This window comes from Rhopilema esculentum, unplaced genomic scaffold, assembly GCF_057945365.1.
Source record: "Rhopilema esculentum isolate cy_ngs unplaced genomic scaffold, ASM5794536v1 HiC_scaffold_36, whole genome shotgun sequence".
Lineage (NCBI taxonomy): Eukaryota > Metazoa > Cnidaria > Scyphozoa > Rhizostomeae > Rhizostomatidae > Rhopilema > Rhopilema esculentum.
Genome location: NW_028300847.1, coordinates 2,843,770 through 2,860,054, shown reverse-complemented (window position 1 = coordinate 2,860,054; position 16,285 = coordinate 2,843,770). Strand labels below are relative to the sequence as shown.

Here is a 16,285-nt window from a genome sequence, read left to right as displayed (position 1 = left end):
TATTCTAATAAATTTTTGCAAATTTAGATGAGTCCGATATAAATAGAGGCACGTCGCAGTTTTGAAAATAATTCGAGGAGCCGGTGAGCACAATAACCTTTTTGCCGACATTAAAAAGTCTATTTTTCTTGACCCTTTTTTGAGCTCGCTACCAATAAGGTCGTTTTGCTTGCTCCGGGTTTACAAAAATAGTGCAGAAAAAATCGCACGCTTTAATGGCTGATGCCCTAATCTCTTTATGATAATGACATACTCTAAAAAAGGCCATCTTTCAAGTAATTATTAGGAAGATGGGAAATATTCCCCTATTTGATTTTGGTGTCCTGGGCTTTGGGTTTGGCGCCGCTAGCTATTCACTTTTTATACAGTCTAAAAAAACAGCCAGTAATCTAGTACTTCTTTGTTCATGGTCATTGTGTTCTGTCAAATGAATTATCTTTTCTTTAACTACAGTGTGATCATTTCAGATTTCCAGGTCCAGCTTTCAGATTTCGTATTTGCAAACAATTGATTGGTTCGCGTTTGATTGGTTCCCTGTTTTTTGACCAATGAGCTACTGCTAATCCCGCAGAGAGGTCAGGATCATTGAAAGGTTTTTGGTAACTTTGCCTCGGTAATTTGCAATTCCAAGAACTAAATACGGAAGTAGAAAGCCAGAGAAAGACAAAGCCGCAAATAAAAGCAAAGCAAAAGATGTCATGCTTTGTTATGGCAGATCATGCATTGTATATAAGTTATACATTGAAAGTGATGCTAAAAATTCTTTAAATACTGTCTAAATCTTTGTAAAGCAAGGGTGAATCTATATGAGTTAATGTGAAACACGTTTCCCAAATTTAGCAAAATAAAATAACAAGGTTTTGTAAAATGCGTATTATATATGAATAGTTGTAGTAAAAAATCTTGGTGAATGGGCTAAATTTCTTATCGGGATATAAAGCAACAAAAAGATAAAAGCAACATAGCTTTTAGATCGAGAAGGATTTCAGGCAGCCAGAAAGCCCAAGATGGACAACAAGGCAACTTTTTATAAACTGATTGTTACCAGATCTTGAAAGAAATTGTCTCTAAATGTTCTCTTGCTTTTTGCCAACTTTACGTACGTTGGATAAAATTTCAAAAAAGCCACGATGATCGAACAATAGTTACAGCCTAGTCACGATCAACAAATAATACTTTACTTGCATCAAGAAGTCTAAACTGATTCCTTAAATTTTAACGTCATTTCTTTGGTCTGTCACATATTAGCTACAGGCAAAAAACATAAACAAATGTAGCAACTATGTGTTCATTAATGGTGATATTCGAAGATCATGGTTCAAAGTTCGTGTCAAAGTTCATGTTTGTTTAAAATATCAGAAATTTCTTAAAAGTTTTCAGTAACAATCTTATTACAAACATGTGATTTGTCATTTAAATTCAGCCTCGATAATGATTGCAAAACAATGTTTCATAACTTCAATTCTTCCTTTTCCTGCATAAAAAGCAGTGAACGTATGGGCTAAAGTTCAATGGTGTATGATCGAAAGCTACGGCTTCATTTCCCAGTTAAGGTTGCATCAAGCTGTTTTAGTTCTGGCAATGCAAGCAGAACTTTTCTCCTGTAGCCACTGGTGTCGTTGTAGTGAATAGGATTTCTCTCTAGATACACCGTTTCCAGAGACTTGATTTTCTTCAGTTCGTCAAGATCATTCCAATCTTCCACCTTGTTATCGTTACACTAGAAATTAGATTTCAAAGCGATAAAAACAGAGTCGAAAACAGATAATCTATAACGAGATCTTTATGAAAATATCTATTCTTTGGAGCGAAAGATTCATTAAAACAAAATAATTGTTTTTCAAAATTCGATGTTTGAGAAAAATTATCCTTGAAAGGAAAACACGGCTCTTTAGAATTCTATATGTAAGTATCTTTAAACTTGTCCACGTGTACAAAATTAATGAAATTTTAAACACATTACATGAGACATGGCTACATAAGTACATGGTTTTTTACCAACAAATCCCTACAAATTGGTCTTGGTTTTCAAATCTTGACACACGCCAAAAACATTGGAAACAGTCAGCTCTTTCACTTGCTGAATCTCGGTAAAGTTGTATCAGATATTACTTCTTTTGCACTTTTAAAATAATTTTGGTGGTGCTTTTTCGTGCCATGTGGTCAAATGTAAACATTCTAAAAATATTAATTTTGTTATGATCTGAAACACATTTAAAAACTCTTTTAAGTGAAAGATTATGAAGATAGCGTCGGTGACGTAATAATGAAAGATATCTTGACACGACATGCTCATACCCAGAACTCCTCCAAATGACTCAGGTGGGAAATATTTTCAAGTCTTTTGATTCTATTGCCAGCAACATCCAAGGTGTTCAGATTCACCTGCAAGTCAAACAGCCTTCATTCAATGACAGCTTCACGGATTATGCTAGTTGTATACGATTTCCTTTAAAGCTGTTCACTCATCAAGCCACAAACCATTAATCACTGATAAACTCAATTTGATGTGATGGAATTGTTATTGAAATGCTTAAAAAGAAGTGGTAAATATAAAGACAACCGAATTGCATGAAAAAGAGGAGAGTTAATATAAAAAGTTTACCAGAAGTTGATAAATTTTATAACATTTGCTGACTGGCTGGAAGGAAAGATGTAAGACTTCGCAATAAAGAGAGGGCAAAACTGAAAAATCTTTTCAGGATCACCCCCGGTTAACCTCGTGTCATACACGTTGAGGAGATTTTTGACTGCATTAACAAATCACAGGTCGCTTAGGGTCAGGGAACTTTTTCCTAAAAATATGACATCCAGCGAAACATTATACCTATCCGGATTCTTCATGTCGCCTATAAAGAGTTGGATGCATTAAGGCTCATGCTATTTGAAACGATCTTGAAGCTGTACGTTTGATGGAAACTTTACCATTGGAAATTTATCATCAAGAATTGCAGTTTAAAATGCAGTTAGCCACAAAACAGAGAAAAATCACAATTTTCCATATTTTAAATAAAATCGTCCAATTTTTTTTGTTGATTTCAAATTTGTTGTATCTCTAAAACCAGTAGCAAAAAAATTAGATATAGAAAATTTCTCGTTAAATGAGTCCTCGTGAAATAAACTCTCACATAAAGAAGGTATAACCATATCGTTTTTTCCATCGCATACTCAGGGGGGGGGGGGGGGGATAAACCTTGAATAAACTTTAAACCGGTAATAACATTTTACTATTCTCATTGCATGTTTATACAGCGGGTACCTTATAGCGAATAAACGGTAGCTTGTAACTTGATTAGAAAATTTTTCATCGCAGCGATAGGTTATAGTTCAATGTGCTTAATCGCTGACGCGCAGCGATAGGGTATAGTTGGCGTTGCTTAATCGCTGAGGACATTTTTATAATGTTTAAACAGGGCTATTAAAACGCAAAAATGCGTCAGCCGGGAGTCGAACCCGGATCGATTGCTTGGAAGGCAACCATGCTAACCGCTACACCACCGACGCTTCGTTAATGATGGAACAAGCTTCACGGAAAATCATTGACTACTCCTGGTCCCCGTAAGAGGACAGGTTTCTATAATGCTCCTTCGCAGGGCCAATTAGTTAGCGCTCTAGGCTTTAGTACTCTTGATTCTCTGTTAAAGGCAATCTGTCTCGTTGTGGATTGGTTAACGAGAACAATAGCTGGAACAATGGCCTAAACACGATTCCAGCGCTCCGCCATATTTTTTACAATGCGATAAATTAAAGGGGGACTAGAAACAATAAAAATCCCTTTGTTCTTATAACCAATCAACGTCGTGACAGATTGCCTTTAAAATAAGTCAAAAGATATATGATACTCCAAATATATGATACTGGAAAAAGCATCGTATGATAAAAATTATTGACTTCAAAGATTTGCAAGATACGAAGACATTGGGAAATTGGCAAGTTTAGCTGTATAATATGAAATACAACTTCATATTTAAGTGAGGTTGGTTTCAAATATAAAAGTAATCATAATAGTTATAAAAATAACTTACGTTTTGATCGAGCCCTTCCAGTTTCTCAATACCATTATGACTTATATAGAGTTCTTGAAGGCAAACTAACCCTTCCAGCCCTTCGATCTTCAACAATCGGTTGCTCTGCAAAATAAACGGTGATTAAAAACCCTAGTGTTCGTTGCACACTGCAGAGTCACGTGGGGAAATGTTATCTGCTGAGCAGAAAAAGTTGTTTCCAGGAATTAGAATTATTAGGAATTTACTAAGCGTTGGGACATTAGAAGAGTTTGGAAGAATAGAAGGTGGTTATCAAATTGAAAATGCTTTCCCAAGAAGGTACATTACGAAATGACTACATGAACAACATAGAATATGAATGGAAGAACATAGTTACAAGTTGAGCTGGATTTTGTTAGAAATATAGCAGCGCTTTCATAGAAAGATAAGACAAAAGTTGCTGAGTCTAGACAATGTCAATCTTTCCTATGGACAGTACCCTTAAGCTCAGTTACTTGCCTCCGTTTCTCAGAAATAAAGGGGTTCGGGCGTGGCACTTTGGAATATTATTGTTTACACTGGGCTTCTTAATGGTCGTTGAACAAATGGCTGGCATGTTCAACAAATCTGTAGAGCTAGTATCCGTTCGTTAGAAATGTCCGTGATCTGGAGGCTACTTCAAAAAGGTTAAGTGAGCCTTTAATGAGACATAGTATACTTAAGTACTCTTTACCCGACACTATTCAGGGAATAGTACAACGTTACACTCTGAGGAGTGTTCACGAGAAAGTACTTAGGTATGCTATGTCTTCGCATTTCCTTGCAATCCAATTCAAGTGGGCTCTACAAGATCGTAAGCAATAAGCTTTAAAAAATAACTTTTTCTTCAGAGGAATTCACTTTATGGAGGTAACTATTAACGAATGCTTTAATGTTTCCGATTGATTCCGATTGACAAAACCTCGCCAATAAACGGTTAAATCAACATTGGGGGAACATCAAAAATCGTCAACCATGACTTAAAAATAATACACCTTCGACTGTACAATAAAAATAATATTAGGAAAGAGCAGAAAAGAAACTTGTACTCCTTCAGCACCTTGAAATTAGTTCTCGGCAACCGTGCATTGTTCATTCACGCAACCATGCATGTGCAACCAGACCTCGTTTCAGAATCACCTCACAACATTTCTGACGAACCTCTTTGTGCAAGTAATGCCTCCGGTGCGGCACCCCCTATATGGCAAGTTCCACGCAGCACTGAAAGTGGACCTTTCTTTAAAATCCACTGAAAATTGATAACGTTGCTGATCGCAAAAGAATTGTGCATCTTTGACAAATTTTCCCAATTTCAAAAAGTTTCTGAGAGAGCAATGTCGGCAGGTGCAAACCGATCAATCATTTCGTTAACAAAGACAGCGCTGAGCTTGTCTGAATTAATTAGCAGCATTCAATCAATATTAAACATAAGAACGGCTCGGGGGTAAGAGCAAAGACAAATATGTACCCGGACGAATATTTAAAGCAGCCTTTGAAAAATAAGTTGTCATGAAATATCCTGTAGAGAGCTGCGTGGTTGACCAGTCGGAAAACCTTGCTTAAATCGCCTCCTTGCAAATGATATTTCTTTCAGATGTAACTTGTTTTGCTGTACGATTTGCTGGATAGAGGCAATGTTTCTACAATGAAATCTAAATCACTGCCAGTCATTATGTTTCTACACACTGGGCAACATTTTTCGTCATCTAACCAAGTCAGAATGCAGGATTCGTGATAAACGTGACCACAGTTCAAAAGAAAAAGCTTTTGTCCTTCCTTGTAAGATCCTAAGCAAATCACGCAGACCGCATCCATGTTTTCAAAGCTTCCAAGAAATTTTGAACGTTCCATTGATTCGTGAATTGTGGACAGGTCGGACATGCTACGTTTTGAGATCCTCGCCCTCCCCTCGTGCGTATCATTCTGCGACTTAATTTGAATGGAAACAGGTCTCTTTATTTGGAACTTTCTGGAAAAAATTATTCTCGTCCTGCGTTTTCTCCTTTCTCGACGACTGATCCACCATAGGAAGAGCTTTAAAAAACAGAGGAGTAGACCCATGGTCAAAAGACACACTGTCATAACTACCCATTGAGTCATGTTCGACGATTTCTCTACTTCTTGAAACGCTTTAGCTGGTTATTAAGCGTAGAAATAAGCGTGATTCCTTGTTTTGACCAGGTCTGTGGGTATTAAACGCTATGAGCTATTTAACAGCTTTACCAATTTTATTCCAAGATTAAACGTTAGATCTTGCTGTCTACGTAATCTACGGCTGCTTGTGTATCTAGTAAAGCGCAATAAGGTCCATGAGAATGAGTTAGAATGTAGAGGTTATTCGGCAAAGTAAATCTCCACACTTCAGCTTTGCATCATTTGCACTTTGACTTTTTATTTTCTTCCAAATAGCTATTTCAAACATCTTCATAGAGCTTTTGACCTGCTTCATACAAATGTACAAGCTAGGAGCACACCAGGATAATTTCTTCAAACCTCCTCTCTTTTCTTTACAGCAACAAGGAAACGTTTTTCCCCGGAAAAAATACTAAGTTACCTGCTTTACGTTTGAAAAGCACTGAATAATATTCTTGAGTTTTGCCAGTAAATAATACGAATTTACAACAGCTGATATGATTGGATTCAAACAGATCGTGTGTTGTGATTCAAGAGCACAATTTGATTCAGCCTGTACAAGGATAGCAAATAAAGACGTCTTCTTCTTGTTTACATTCAGCTCCACGTTCTATATAAATTGATCCTTTTATCTTCTTTGCTTAGATCTTAATCTGTTCATTCCCTGCTGAGGTAATGATTGGCTTGATATCGAGATCAGAGTGAATACAAGGCAATCTCAGGAGGTTTCTATTTTCCTGTATTCATGTGTTACAGCTGATTCTAAATAAATACCACATGCTCTTTAATGCAGATTTCGAAGATCAGTTATGCGATCTCCTTCGCAGGTTTATCGCATTTATACTTCTGTAAGACACTGAAATCCGAAAGACCATTTATGCGTATTATGCTAACATTTACTCAAATCAAACGGTTCTACAAACTACGTCCAATAGAAACTCGAATCAAGGCACAGGGTTTCATACACTACAGTTAACATGCAATTGACACTTCTGTATGTTGCATAAATTCATTCCTTCTTCAAAATGATACTGTGTCTAGCAAGGTCTCGAACGTAAAAAAAAATGTTCATCACATTGAGCTAAAGTGTTTTTTTTATTGTACGGCCCTTTATAAAGTAGCTAGAAGAACTAAGAGCAGCTTTAAATGCTGTCACGACAAAGCAACACGAAACAACATAATTCAGTAATCGTTTTTATTTGAGTGTCCACTGCACCCTGAATAGCACCCAAAACTTGCAACAATTCTCTTCACTATCACAGTAAACATAAATACTTTGATTCGATGAAACAAAACGTTCTTCTCAATGTGATGTGACAACCCAAGCAGCCTGGGTGCATGGAAAAATTCTTTCTTGAATTCGTGCAAATAAAATTAACTTGTAAGAAGCAACGACAGTCTTTGATGTGCTGAGATAAATGTTCCAGTGGCGTCCGTCCTTGAGAACTTGAAACGCTTTTTAGTCTTGCTCACACAAAAAATCGAAGTCTCAAATCGATGCAACAAATAGAACTTTTACGCGGAGATAAAAGCACCAAATAATCGAACAAAACAATTCCAACTGTTATTTTTCGCTGACCAGAGGAAAGATTGCTATAACTAAAATGGCTACTTTGTGTTCGTCTTACATCTGTGGTAAACTCTCCTCGTTAGATTTAAACGATGAACAGCTAGGTCACTCGCCCTGTTAAGTTTAGTTAAGGCAACAAACGACCTAAGATTAGCTAGCAAACAACTAGTCCTTTTGACACCTAATTACATTTGTTTTTTAGGCAGTTTCCGTCAACATCGCAAAGAATAATTACATTTCTTCAAAGAGAATTTACCGTCTCGATTCATAGAGTACAACAAAACGTGTTCAAGACAAATGATATAATAAGGTTTCTGCTTTTTGCCAATTTAACTACAAAACAGATATGTTCTTCTTGTAGCAACGCTTTCAGGGTGAAGATCAAACAACTAGAGAATGGCATATTAATACACTTATCGATCCTTCCAGTAAGGAAGGAAAATGCAATTCATCCTTAATAACAGGTTATCTATCACAAAGCTTACAAAATATAAGTAACAAATAAGAATCATTATATAGAAAAGAGAAAGGATAATATGAGTTACTAAAATTGCAAGGGTACATACTTGGATTGACAGTACTTCCAATTTTTTCAGATTGCCTATTCCTTCTAACTTTGTTATCTTGTTTCTTCCAACAAACAACCTCTTGAGACTTGTAAGCGAGTCTAGATTTTCCAGTTTCTTGGAAGAGAGATTTTGCAAGTTACAGGTATGGAATGTGGTACTTCTAAGAATCCAATCAACCAATCAAATTCAATTAAGTCGATTAAAAGTCAGCATGTATTTGAAACAGGATGTCTAAAATTTTTCGTGAAAAGACTTGGAAAAAGACGCTTTTTAAACAAATACGGTTGTTAGGTAAAAGGTTTTGCAAGGAAAACATTTTCAAAGAATGTAAAGTTGTTAAGAAAAATTTGCTCCTTAATATAAACTGAACAAAAAAGCTTGAATAATATAACCTCAAATATCGCTAACTAAGGAATGTTTAATCATTCTTGGTAGCTGTCAAATCAAAACAAGACTTTAAATAATGAATGAAAATAATGTTCAACGCAAAATCAAATGTCAACAAAATCAAGACAACTTTAAACAAAGACCTAAAATGCATACTATCCAACTCGTCTTTTACGAAAACACTCATTTTAAAACAGGGTTATTGTCTCCAAGGGCAAGTATTGCAGCAGCAGAAAGATAAAAATGGTAGCTATAAGATCAATAACTGACATCTGTCATTATATTTTCGTACTGTCGGAATAAATACCAGAAATCCTCACAGTTGCTTCCACCAAGAGTTTAGCAGCAGCCTCGATAACTTGGGAAGGAAGCTTACTTATGGAGTAGTCTACTTTACAACATGAATATTGTGGTGCTCTAACAATTTTTTAAATAAATCAAATTTGTAAATACTAAAACTTTAAAAAGTAAAAGGCCAGGAATAAGGAGATTTATCAGAGGATATTTTCATTGCATACAGAGTTTTTATTGCAAGGTTAATAGAATCCAGGGAACAGCCTCAGTCAGCATACCTCCCTTCTGCATACTATGAGAAAAATTCAATCACGACACTGCAACAAGAAATCAAATAAAAAGTTGCATCACATAGTTACAGCATACTACTGTAAGTAGCTTATAACTGTGTAAATCTTTCCAAAAACAAACTCACCCTTATTCTATTAGATCCAAATTCCAACATTGTAAGATTTGTAAACGATGCCAAGTTCTCGATTTTGCTGATTTTGTTGTTAACAAAAAACAAATTTTCAAGCTTCACAAGTGTGCCAATATTTCTTATTTTTCGAATCTTGTTAAAAGAAAAATCCAGAGTTCTGTAATAAAATTAAAAAGAAAATAATTTATTGTTTAAGTGGCAAGAGGTGTATTGTTCATGGAACACATTGACCATGAAACACAGGAATGTTCATGTTATGCTTGACACTATATATACAGGACCAGAGATGTTGGAAGCATCAGGAAAGTGGGGGCACAGAGGCTTTAGGGTAATTTAACCACACCCTTTAATCTAAGAGCCACCCTTAAGGATGTAAAAAAGTTTTGTACTAAGAAAGATGAAAAATGGAACTGAAAAGATTTAATATAAAAAACCTAACGTAACTATTTTACAAAAAAAAATTACAATTAACAAAAAACTGTTGTCTTCTTAAGTTTCAGGAGGTAAATATTTTACTATATCAGCTATATCTATTTTGTCTGTCCTGTAATTATGTATTAAGAAAAAGTAAATTGTTATATCTTTTCTCAGTCATCAATTTCCTGAGATATGAGTTCAAACTACTTTAGACATAAATGATCTTTCTGCCAAAGATTAAGTCATAGGAGCTACTAGATAAGTCTTGGCGAGCTTTAAAACATCTGGAGGTAGCATCTGTACATAATAATATGCTGAATATAACAAGTGCAAAGGGAATTTGTTCTTGCTATATTTTTCAACTCTCAGTATATCCCTTAAAGGTACCATAATCCTGCCTTGAAGCAAGGACCAATTTGTGAACAGGGCCATGCAAGGGAATTTGGTAGCCCATGAAAAAAGGGAAAAAGGTGAGCTGTAAAATCCATTGCAGACAGAGACCGGCAGATGAAAGGGGATCTTGGCAAGGTAACATTGAATGTGAGTAAACTCTATTTGCTTCATAGCAGATAAAAAGAATGGTGTGCTAAGATACAAAGTTTATTCTTCAGGTAGTAAATTCATGGCACGATGAAGACACTTTCTGGACATTTGTAAAAAGTGGGGGCATGTGCCCCTAGTGACCCCCCTGTTCCTATGTCTCTGTGCAGAGCTTTGCAGAATTTCATGAATACAGAAATCATACATCAACAAACCAATATGATATTTACAACTTATTATTGACAATTTTCAACCTTAGTTGAGGCAATGTTGAAAAACTCCAACTTACACAAGATTAACCAAAGTATCCACATTTTCAATTTCAGTAAGAAGATTGTCATAGAAGTCTAGCTCCGTCAATGTTGTCAATGACTCTAAGTTTTCAATCTTTTTGATTTTATTTCTTCTAAGACAAAGAACCTAGAAAAAATAAAATATACAAATATAAGATTAAAATGAAAAAGATTTTACCAAACACCAGGGGCATCGTAGCTCCCAGAAAAGGGCCAGGAGCAAATGATTATAGAGGGGCCTGCTCTTATGTATGAAATCTCCAATCACAAACCCAAGTTGCCAAAAATGGTACATACCTGGAAACCATGCACCTATGAAATATTAAAAAGATACCAGCTTTTAATGCCATTTCTAAAGATTCATCTGCTATATTTAATAGGGGTGTCTCCTTTGCTCTAACAATAGTCTCTTAAGGACTGTGTTTGTATCATGTAGTGCACATTTAAAACAAACACAAATGGGACAGGTAGCTTGCGTGCACTGCGAGCGAAGCTAGCAGAATATTTTTGCCACCATGCCCTTTGAATTAGTTTGAAATACATTTTAGAATGTTTCTTGCAGTCATCTTCTTGCAATAGTTTACAACTTATTATGATTTTTTAAGGCACAGTTTTAAGGCTTTGTTGCGTTTCGTTAAAATTCAGTGCTTGAAATAGAATTCCTTACCTTAAGAGGCCCCTTAGACTTTAAGTCCCTGGGGCAGTTTGCCCCTCCTTGTCCACCTTTCAGTGGCCCTGTTCATATTTCACATATCCCTATCACAGGGCCCTGTTTGTATTGTTGACCTTCAAGTCTCTAATTCTAACTTGAGTTTACATGTAAGTGGGGGATTTTTTTGTCAAGGATTTTTTTCACATGAAAAATATTTTCCTGGGTTTTACAAACTCACTTGAAAGGGGCCCACAAGAAATCACCTGGTGTCCTGCCTAGCCACAACGCCCCTGCAAAGCATGTGTTGTTTCATAGTTTACACAACTAGTAAATGATTAGCAAACTAAAATTCAACAATAAAACAGTTTATAAGTCAGGCTCTACTCCTAGTGTCGCAGATGATCCACAAGTACTTTGTTAGAGAATTTAATGTTTCTGAAATAAAAATTTTTAACAACAAAATTACAACATTGTGCTACAAAGGTAAAGAGGATTCTCAGAATCTAGATCATTCTAATGTGATATTTGATTCACATACCACTACTTGATACAACTTCTCTAATCCTTCTATTTTCTCAAGTCCACCATGGGTCAAGTCAACCTCCTAAAAAAATATTTGCAAATTGTTAACACTTGTCAAACACGTTTAAAAATGGTAAATGCACCATATTGCAAATTTGTAATACATACTATATCAAATTATTTCACAGTTTGACTTTCACAATAAAGCTACCAAGGAACATCCCAATGTAGACTCATTAACCTTCCTCCTAAATTTTAGACTCAGATTTTTCTAACTTTCTCTCTGGTACAGAGTATTTCTCAATTTGATCTTTTTAGACAAAGTGGAAGTTATATATTATTGAGATCATTCCTACTTTTGCAGATAGCAAGCAAGCAAGCAATTTTTTATTTGTTGATGCAGATAAGGGTTTTGGCAACTAATAGCTGATGCAGGTTGTGTCCCCAGAGTGATATTCTAGAGCGAATACCTTGGGTACTCATTTATGGACTTCAAAAGGATGGACAGCCGATTTGGCTAGAGATTTGTGGAAAGTGATCCCAACAGGACTTCAACCCATGACCAAATTTTTTACTACCACTGGTAATTACATCAATAAAAATTTCATATAATTCAAACAGTATGCATATATTTTGGTGATAAAAACAAGAGAGAACTTACTGTGTCATCATCATTTATTTCAATGGTCCTATATGGGTCGCTTTCTGTAAAGCAAAAAAATATCTCCATCACTAAACAAAGTCTACTTTTATCATCAAATTACACTTCTAATTTTCAGGTATAAAAAAGGCTAGATTCAATCTGATTTTCAGTATTTATCTAGGGACTAAATTGTGAGAGTGAATCCCATAAAAATACAAATACATCTATGAAAGTTACATAACAAAAGAAACTAAATAGAAGCTCATAAAAACATTGCAAAAAGGAGCTTTGCTCACATAAGCAATAGGCTGTACAAGAACTTTGGACAAATGGAGTTCTGCTAGTACACTCCTTTCACGAAAGTATCCAGACAGTTTCAAATTTAGTTGCGAATCTGTTGTTAGAGAAATTTGTTGTTTACAAATTTTGTTGTTGCGGATCTGTTGTTTACAAATTTTAGGCAATTTTCATTAAAATGTTTTAATCCATTTCCTCAAATTTTTTCTTTCAGCCTTTTTGGTTGTTGGTTTTTTTTATTCATCAGAAACAATTCATTATATTGATATGTGAGCAAACTTTGCGCGGGTTTTTCCACAAGATGGTAGCGACCATAAAGATAGAATTGACTTTTGACCAGTGTCTAGACACAATATTTCACAATGATGGAAAAAAGCTATCATTAAGTTGCTTATATCATTGGATGCGCAAGGACTGCCGCTTTCAACATATGCAAAAAAATTTGAAAAACAAGAAGCATAAAAAATTTGTCACGGTAAAAAAAAGCAAGAGCTCTCGCGACACCAACGGCTGAATCTTCTGCCCTTACTGATTTGCACTAAAACTGGTTTAGGTCATTACACAAAATTGTATTGAATGTTCACAAACAATTTAACTTTCAAAAGTTGTTGGTAAATATTGCAAGGAAAATGATAATGAATTGTAAATGTACCCTCGCACCGATCTATTTCAGCAAAACTTGCAGCGATGAAGAAATAGTTTGGCTTAATAGCCTTGCACTGAATGATAAGTGATATTTGCAAGAAAGTTTAAGATCTTCTAAAATGTTACAGAATGTTATGTTTGTTTAATAAGCAATTGGTGGCATCTCCATGCTTACATTTCTCCCAACTGAGAGTAAACATGTTTCATTTTTTTTATTCGAATCTATTTGTGTCTCAAGAACCAGTTTGTAAAAATTTACCATGTTTTATTGGCCCATTTTAACTGAGTCCTTGTCACCTGACTTTGCTGTTCTTTGCTTATTTGACATCAGTTAATTTGCATAAGGCTTGTAGTGCAATGGTTTCTCATTTTAACAAAATGTGATAAAGGATAAAAAGCACAGAGGTTTTGCAACATTTTAATGTCTTGGATAATTTCGGAAGGTTTCTCAAAAAAGATTACCACTAAGTTAAAAAGTCATTATCGCAAGCCTAAATTTGTTTCTGTCTGAAAGCGCAATCAATCTTCAGACTGTACGGATACTTTTGCGAGGGGAGTGTACAAGTTGCTAATGGCACCATAACAGCTTGAACTTCAATGATTGCAGCAATAGATATTCACTTTAAAACCAGTTAACTATGCCAGCTAACTATGCCAGTGCTGCAATTTTCATACCAGAAAGGGCACTGTTTACCACCCTTGTACTGGCAGTGTCAACCTAAAAAGTGTCCTATTTCGATGGAAACTTTCACATGCCAAAGGATTGCTTATGCTCTAGGGTGACAAGGGTGTGAGTGAGATTCAAAGAGTTGCCTATGCTGAAATGATATAAAATTTGGTGGATTATAATTGAAAATTCTATCAAACTCCCATAGTTATATTCCAAGATTCTTGAAAAAAATTAATTTATATATATTATCTTTTTTCAGCCTCTAGAATAAAGCCTTAGAAATAATTTTATTTGTTTGTGGTATTATGTTTTTCAGCTGACAGTATAAATAATGCATATACAAGATACCATACTTCCAAGCCACAACTAAATGATGATGGTTCTAGTCCCAATGTTTATCATTTTTCCTAGTGTTTTAAGAACTATATATTCTTATCAAATTGTCCTATTCTGAATTTACTTTGCTCTATTTTTAGCAAAAAGCAAAAGAAACAAGAGTCTTGATGATATTCCATTTATTTCAAATTTTAAGAGACTTTTCTAACCATTAACCCCATCTATTGGAATTTGGGAAATTTTCCACCCACATGTTTATTCCAGACCCAAACCCCTCTCCCATTTAAAGGAATCTGGAAAATTTCCCACCCACACTGTTTATTCCCCATCTACTTCGGACACGAGAGTACATTTAACGTACACACATTTGCATTTTTAAATAGAGTTCGACTGATCTTTTTTAAAATATTTCATCACACGGAATTGAATTAGTAAATTTAGGAAACGGTCGTGTTGCTCATTCGACTGCACATGCAAACACATTCACCTGTGGCTTAAACCCAGTGCAAACGGTGCTCCCTCAAGTAACTCTGTAGGAAAATGGTGAACAGTCTTTTACGTGCTGCTGAGGTGATGTTATCAAAGAGGGACGTCCCTCCTCCTCTGTCCTTTTACATATCTAGGCATAGCCTGCACTACATATTAATACTCTCAGATAAACCTGACCATGATCTTACTGATTAAAGATGAAAAAGGCACAAAATTGTAACTTTTTAGATACCTCCTTTCTGCTCTTTCAATGCATCCTCCGGGTCTGTGTCAGGGCCACTACTCGACGCCATGTTTTCTTCATGCAACAATGCAACCAGCGCGCTAGATTTTGATGCCCTGCAATGCAATTCAATATCGATATGAGGAAGTAATTACAGGGTTGGAGGTGCCAAGAAATTTCTGAAGAAATAAGATTAGCAATTGATGACCTAGAGCTGCTATTATGGATTCGAGCATCATAGAGATTTGACACAATTAAAAATGTGTAGTTTTGTTTCGTTGAGTGAACTCAAAATTCTTCACGTCAGTTGTTTTTGTTTCCAATTATTCATTGTGAATTGTTATCAGACATCTTTGACCCTATATTTTTTTTACCGTCAGTTGCGGAATTTTCAGTACTGAACTGGGCTAAGCTGAATTTATTTTTAAAAGAACACTTGTATTTCAAAGTACACACATTCCATACTACACGCATATACCCTGCAATTGAACAACTTTTTCTCTTTTGGAAACAATTTAAGTTTCACATTTATTAGAGAGAATGAGGCCTGACATTCTAACTCCAGGGTGACTGTGTCAGACGGTAAGGGCCCGAGTAAGGATGTGGCCAAACCCTTCAAAGGGGCAGTATTTCTTATTATTTACGTTGATAGCAGGTGTCTTTTATACTACACGTATGGTCTATTACTGATGCTGCATCAATCAGAATCATAACAACACTTTGAGTTCAGTTTGATTACCCGAACTGTGGAGCGTAGGAGAAATACTCTCAACATTTAAAGATTGTTGCAGAATTGCCAGATCAAACTACAGATAAACATCGGCTTTAACGAACATATAAAAAGTTTTCGAAGAAATTAAGAATTATCGACTGATATGATTAAGTGACAAAAAACAGTGAAGTTTGTGAGAAAAGATCTGTTTACTAAAATACTTGCAGACGAGCAATTATCCTGTATTATGAGTATGATTTGGCGTTTTGCTGTAGCGTCATCAAAACTGTACACTAAATAGATTTTCGGAAGGCAACTGACATGTATATTTTGTAGATGCATTATGCATAATGTGCTGAAGAGCAATGATTGCAAATGCACGTGTGCTGTGTTAGAAAATTACAGGTGGTAACAAAGTAGTTTTTACACCAGACAGGGCTAAGACAG

The 16,285-nt window shown here is 35.5% G+C and overlaps 1 protein-coding gene and 1 non-coding gene across 2 annotated transcripts; both read right to left on the bottom strand.

Moving 5' to 3' along the window:
* Positions 1-676: 676 nt before the first annotated feature.
* Positions 677-15,242, bottom strand: LOC148957259 (uncharacterized). The gene is made up of 9 exons (XM_089115795.1): positions 15,136-15,242; positions 12,485-12,528; positions 11,840-11,905; positions 10,646-10,776; positions 9,394-9,556; positions 8,295-8,411; positions 4,026-4,130; positions 2,299-2,385; positions 677-1,720 (listed from the first exon to the last, which is right to left on the bottom strand). The coding sequence occupies exons 1-9, from the start codon at positions 15,194-15,196 to the stop codon at positions 1,538-1,540; spliced, it is 957 nt and encodes a 318-aa protein (XP_088971921.1). The 5' UTR covers positions 15,197-15,242; the 3' UTR covers positions 677-1,537.
* On the bottom strand, positions 3,433-3,504 carry Trnag-ucc (transfer RNA glycine (anticodon UCC)). Its single transcript has one exon. It is a non-coding gene; the product is annotated as a tRNA-Gly (tRNA).
* Positions 15,243-16,285: the final 1,043 nt, after the last annotated feature.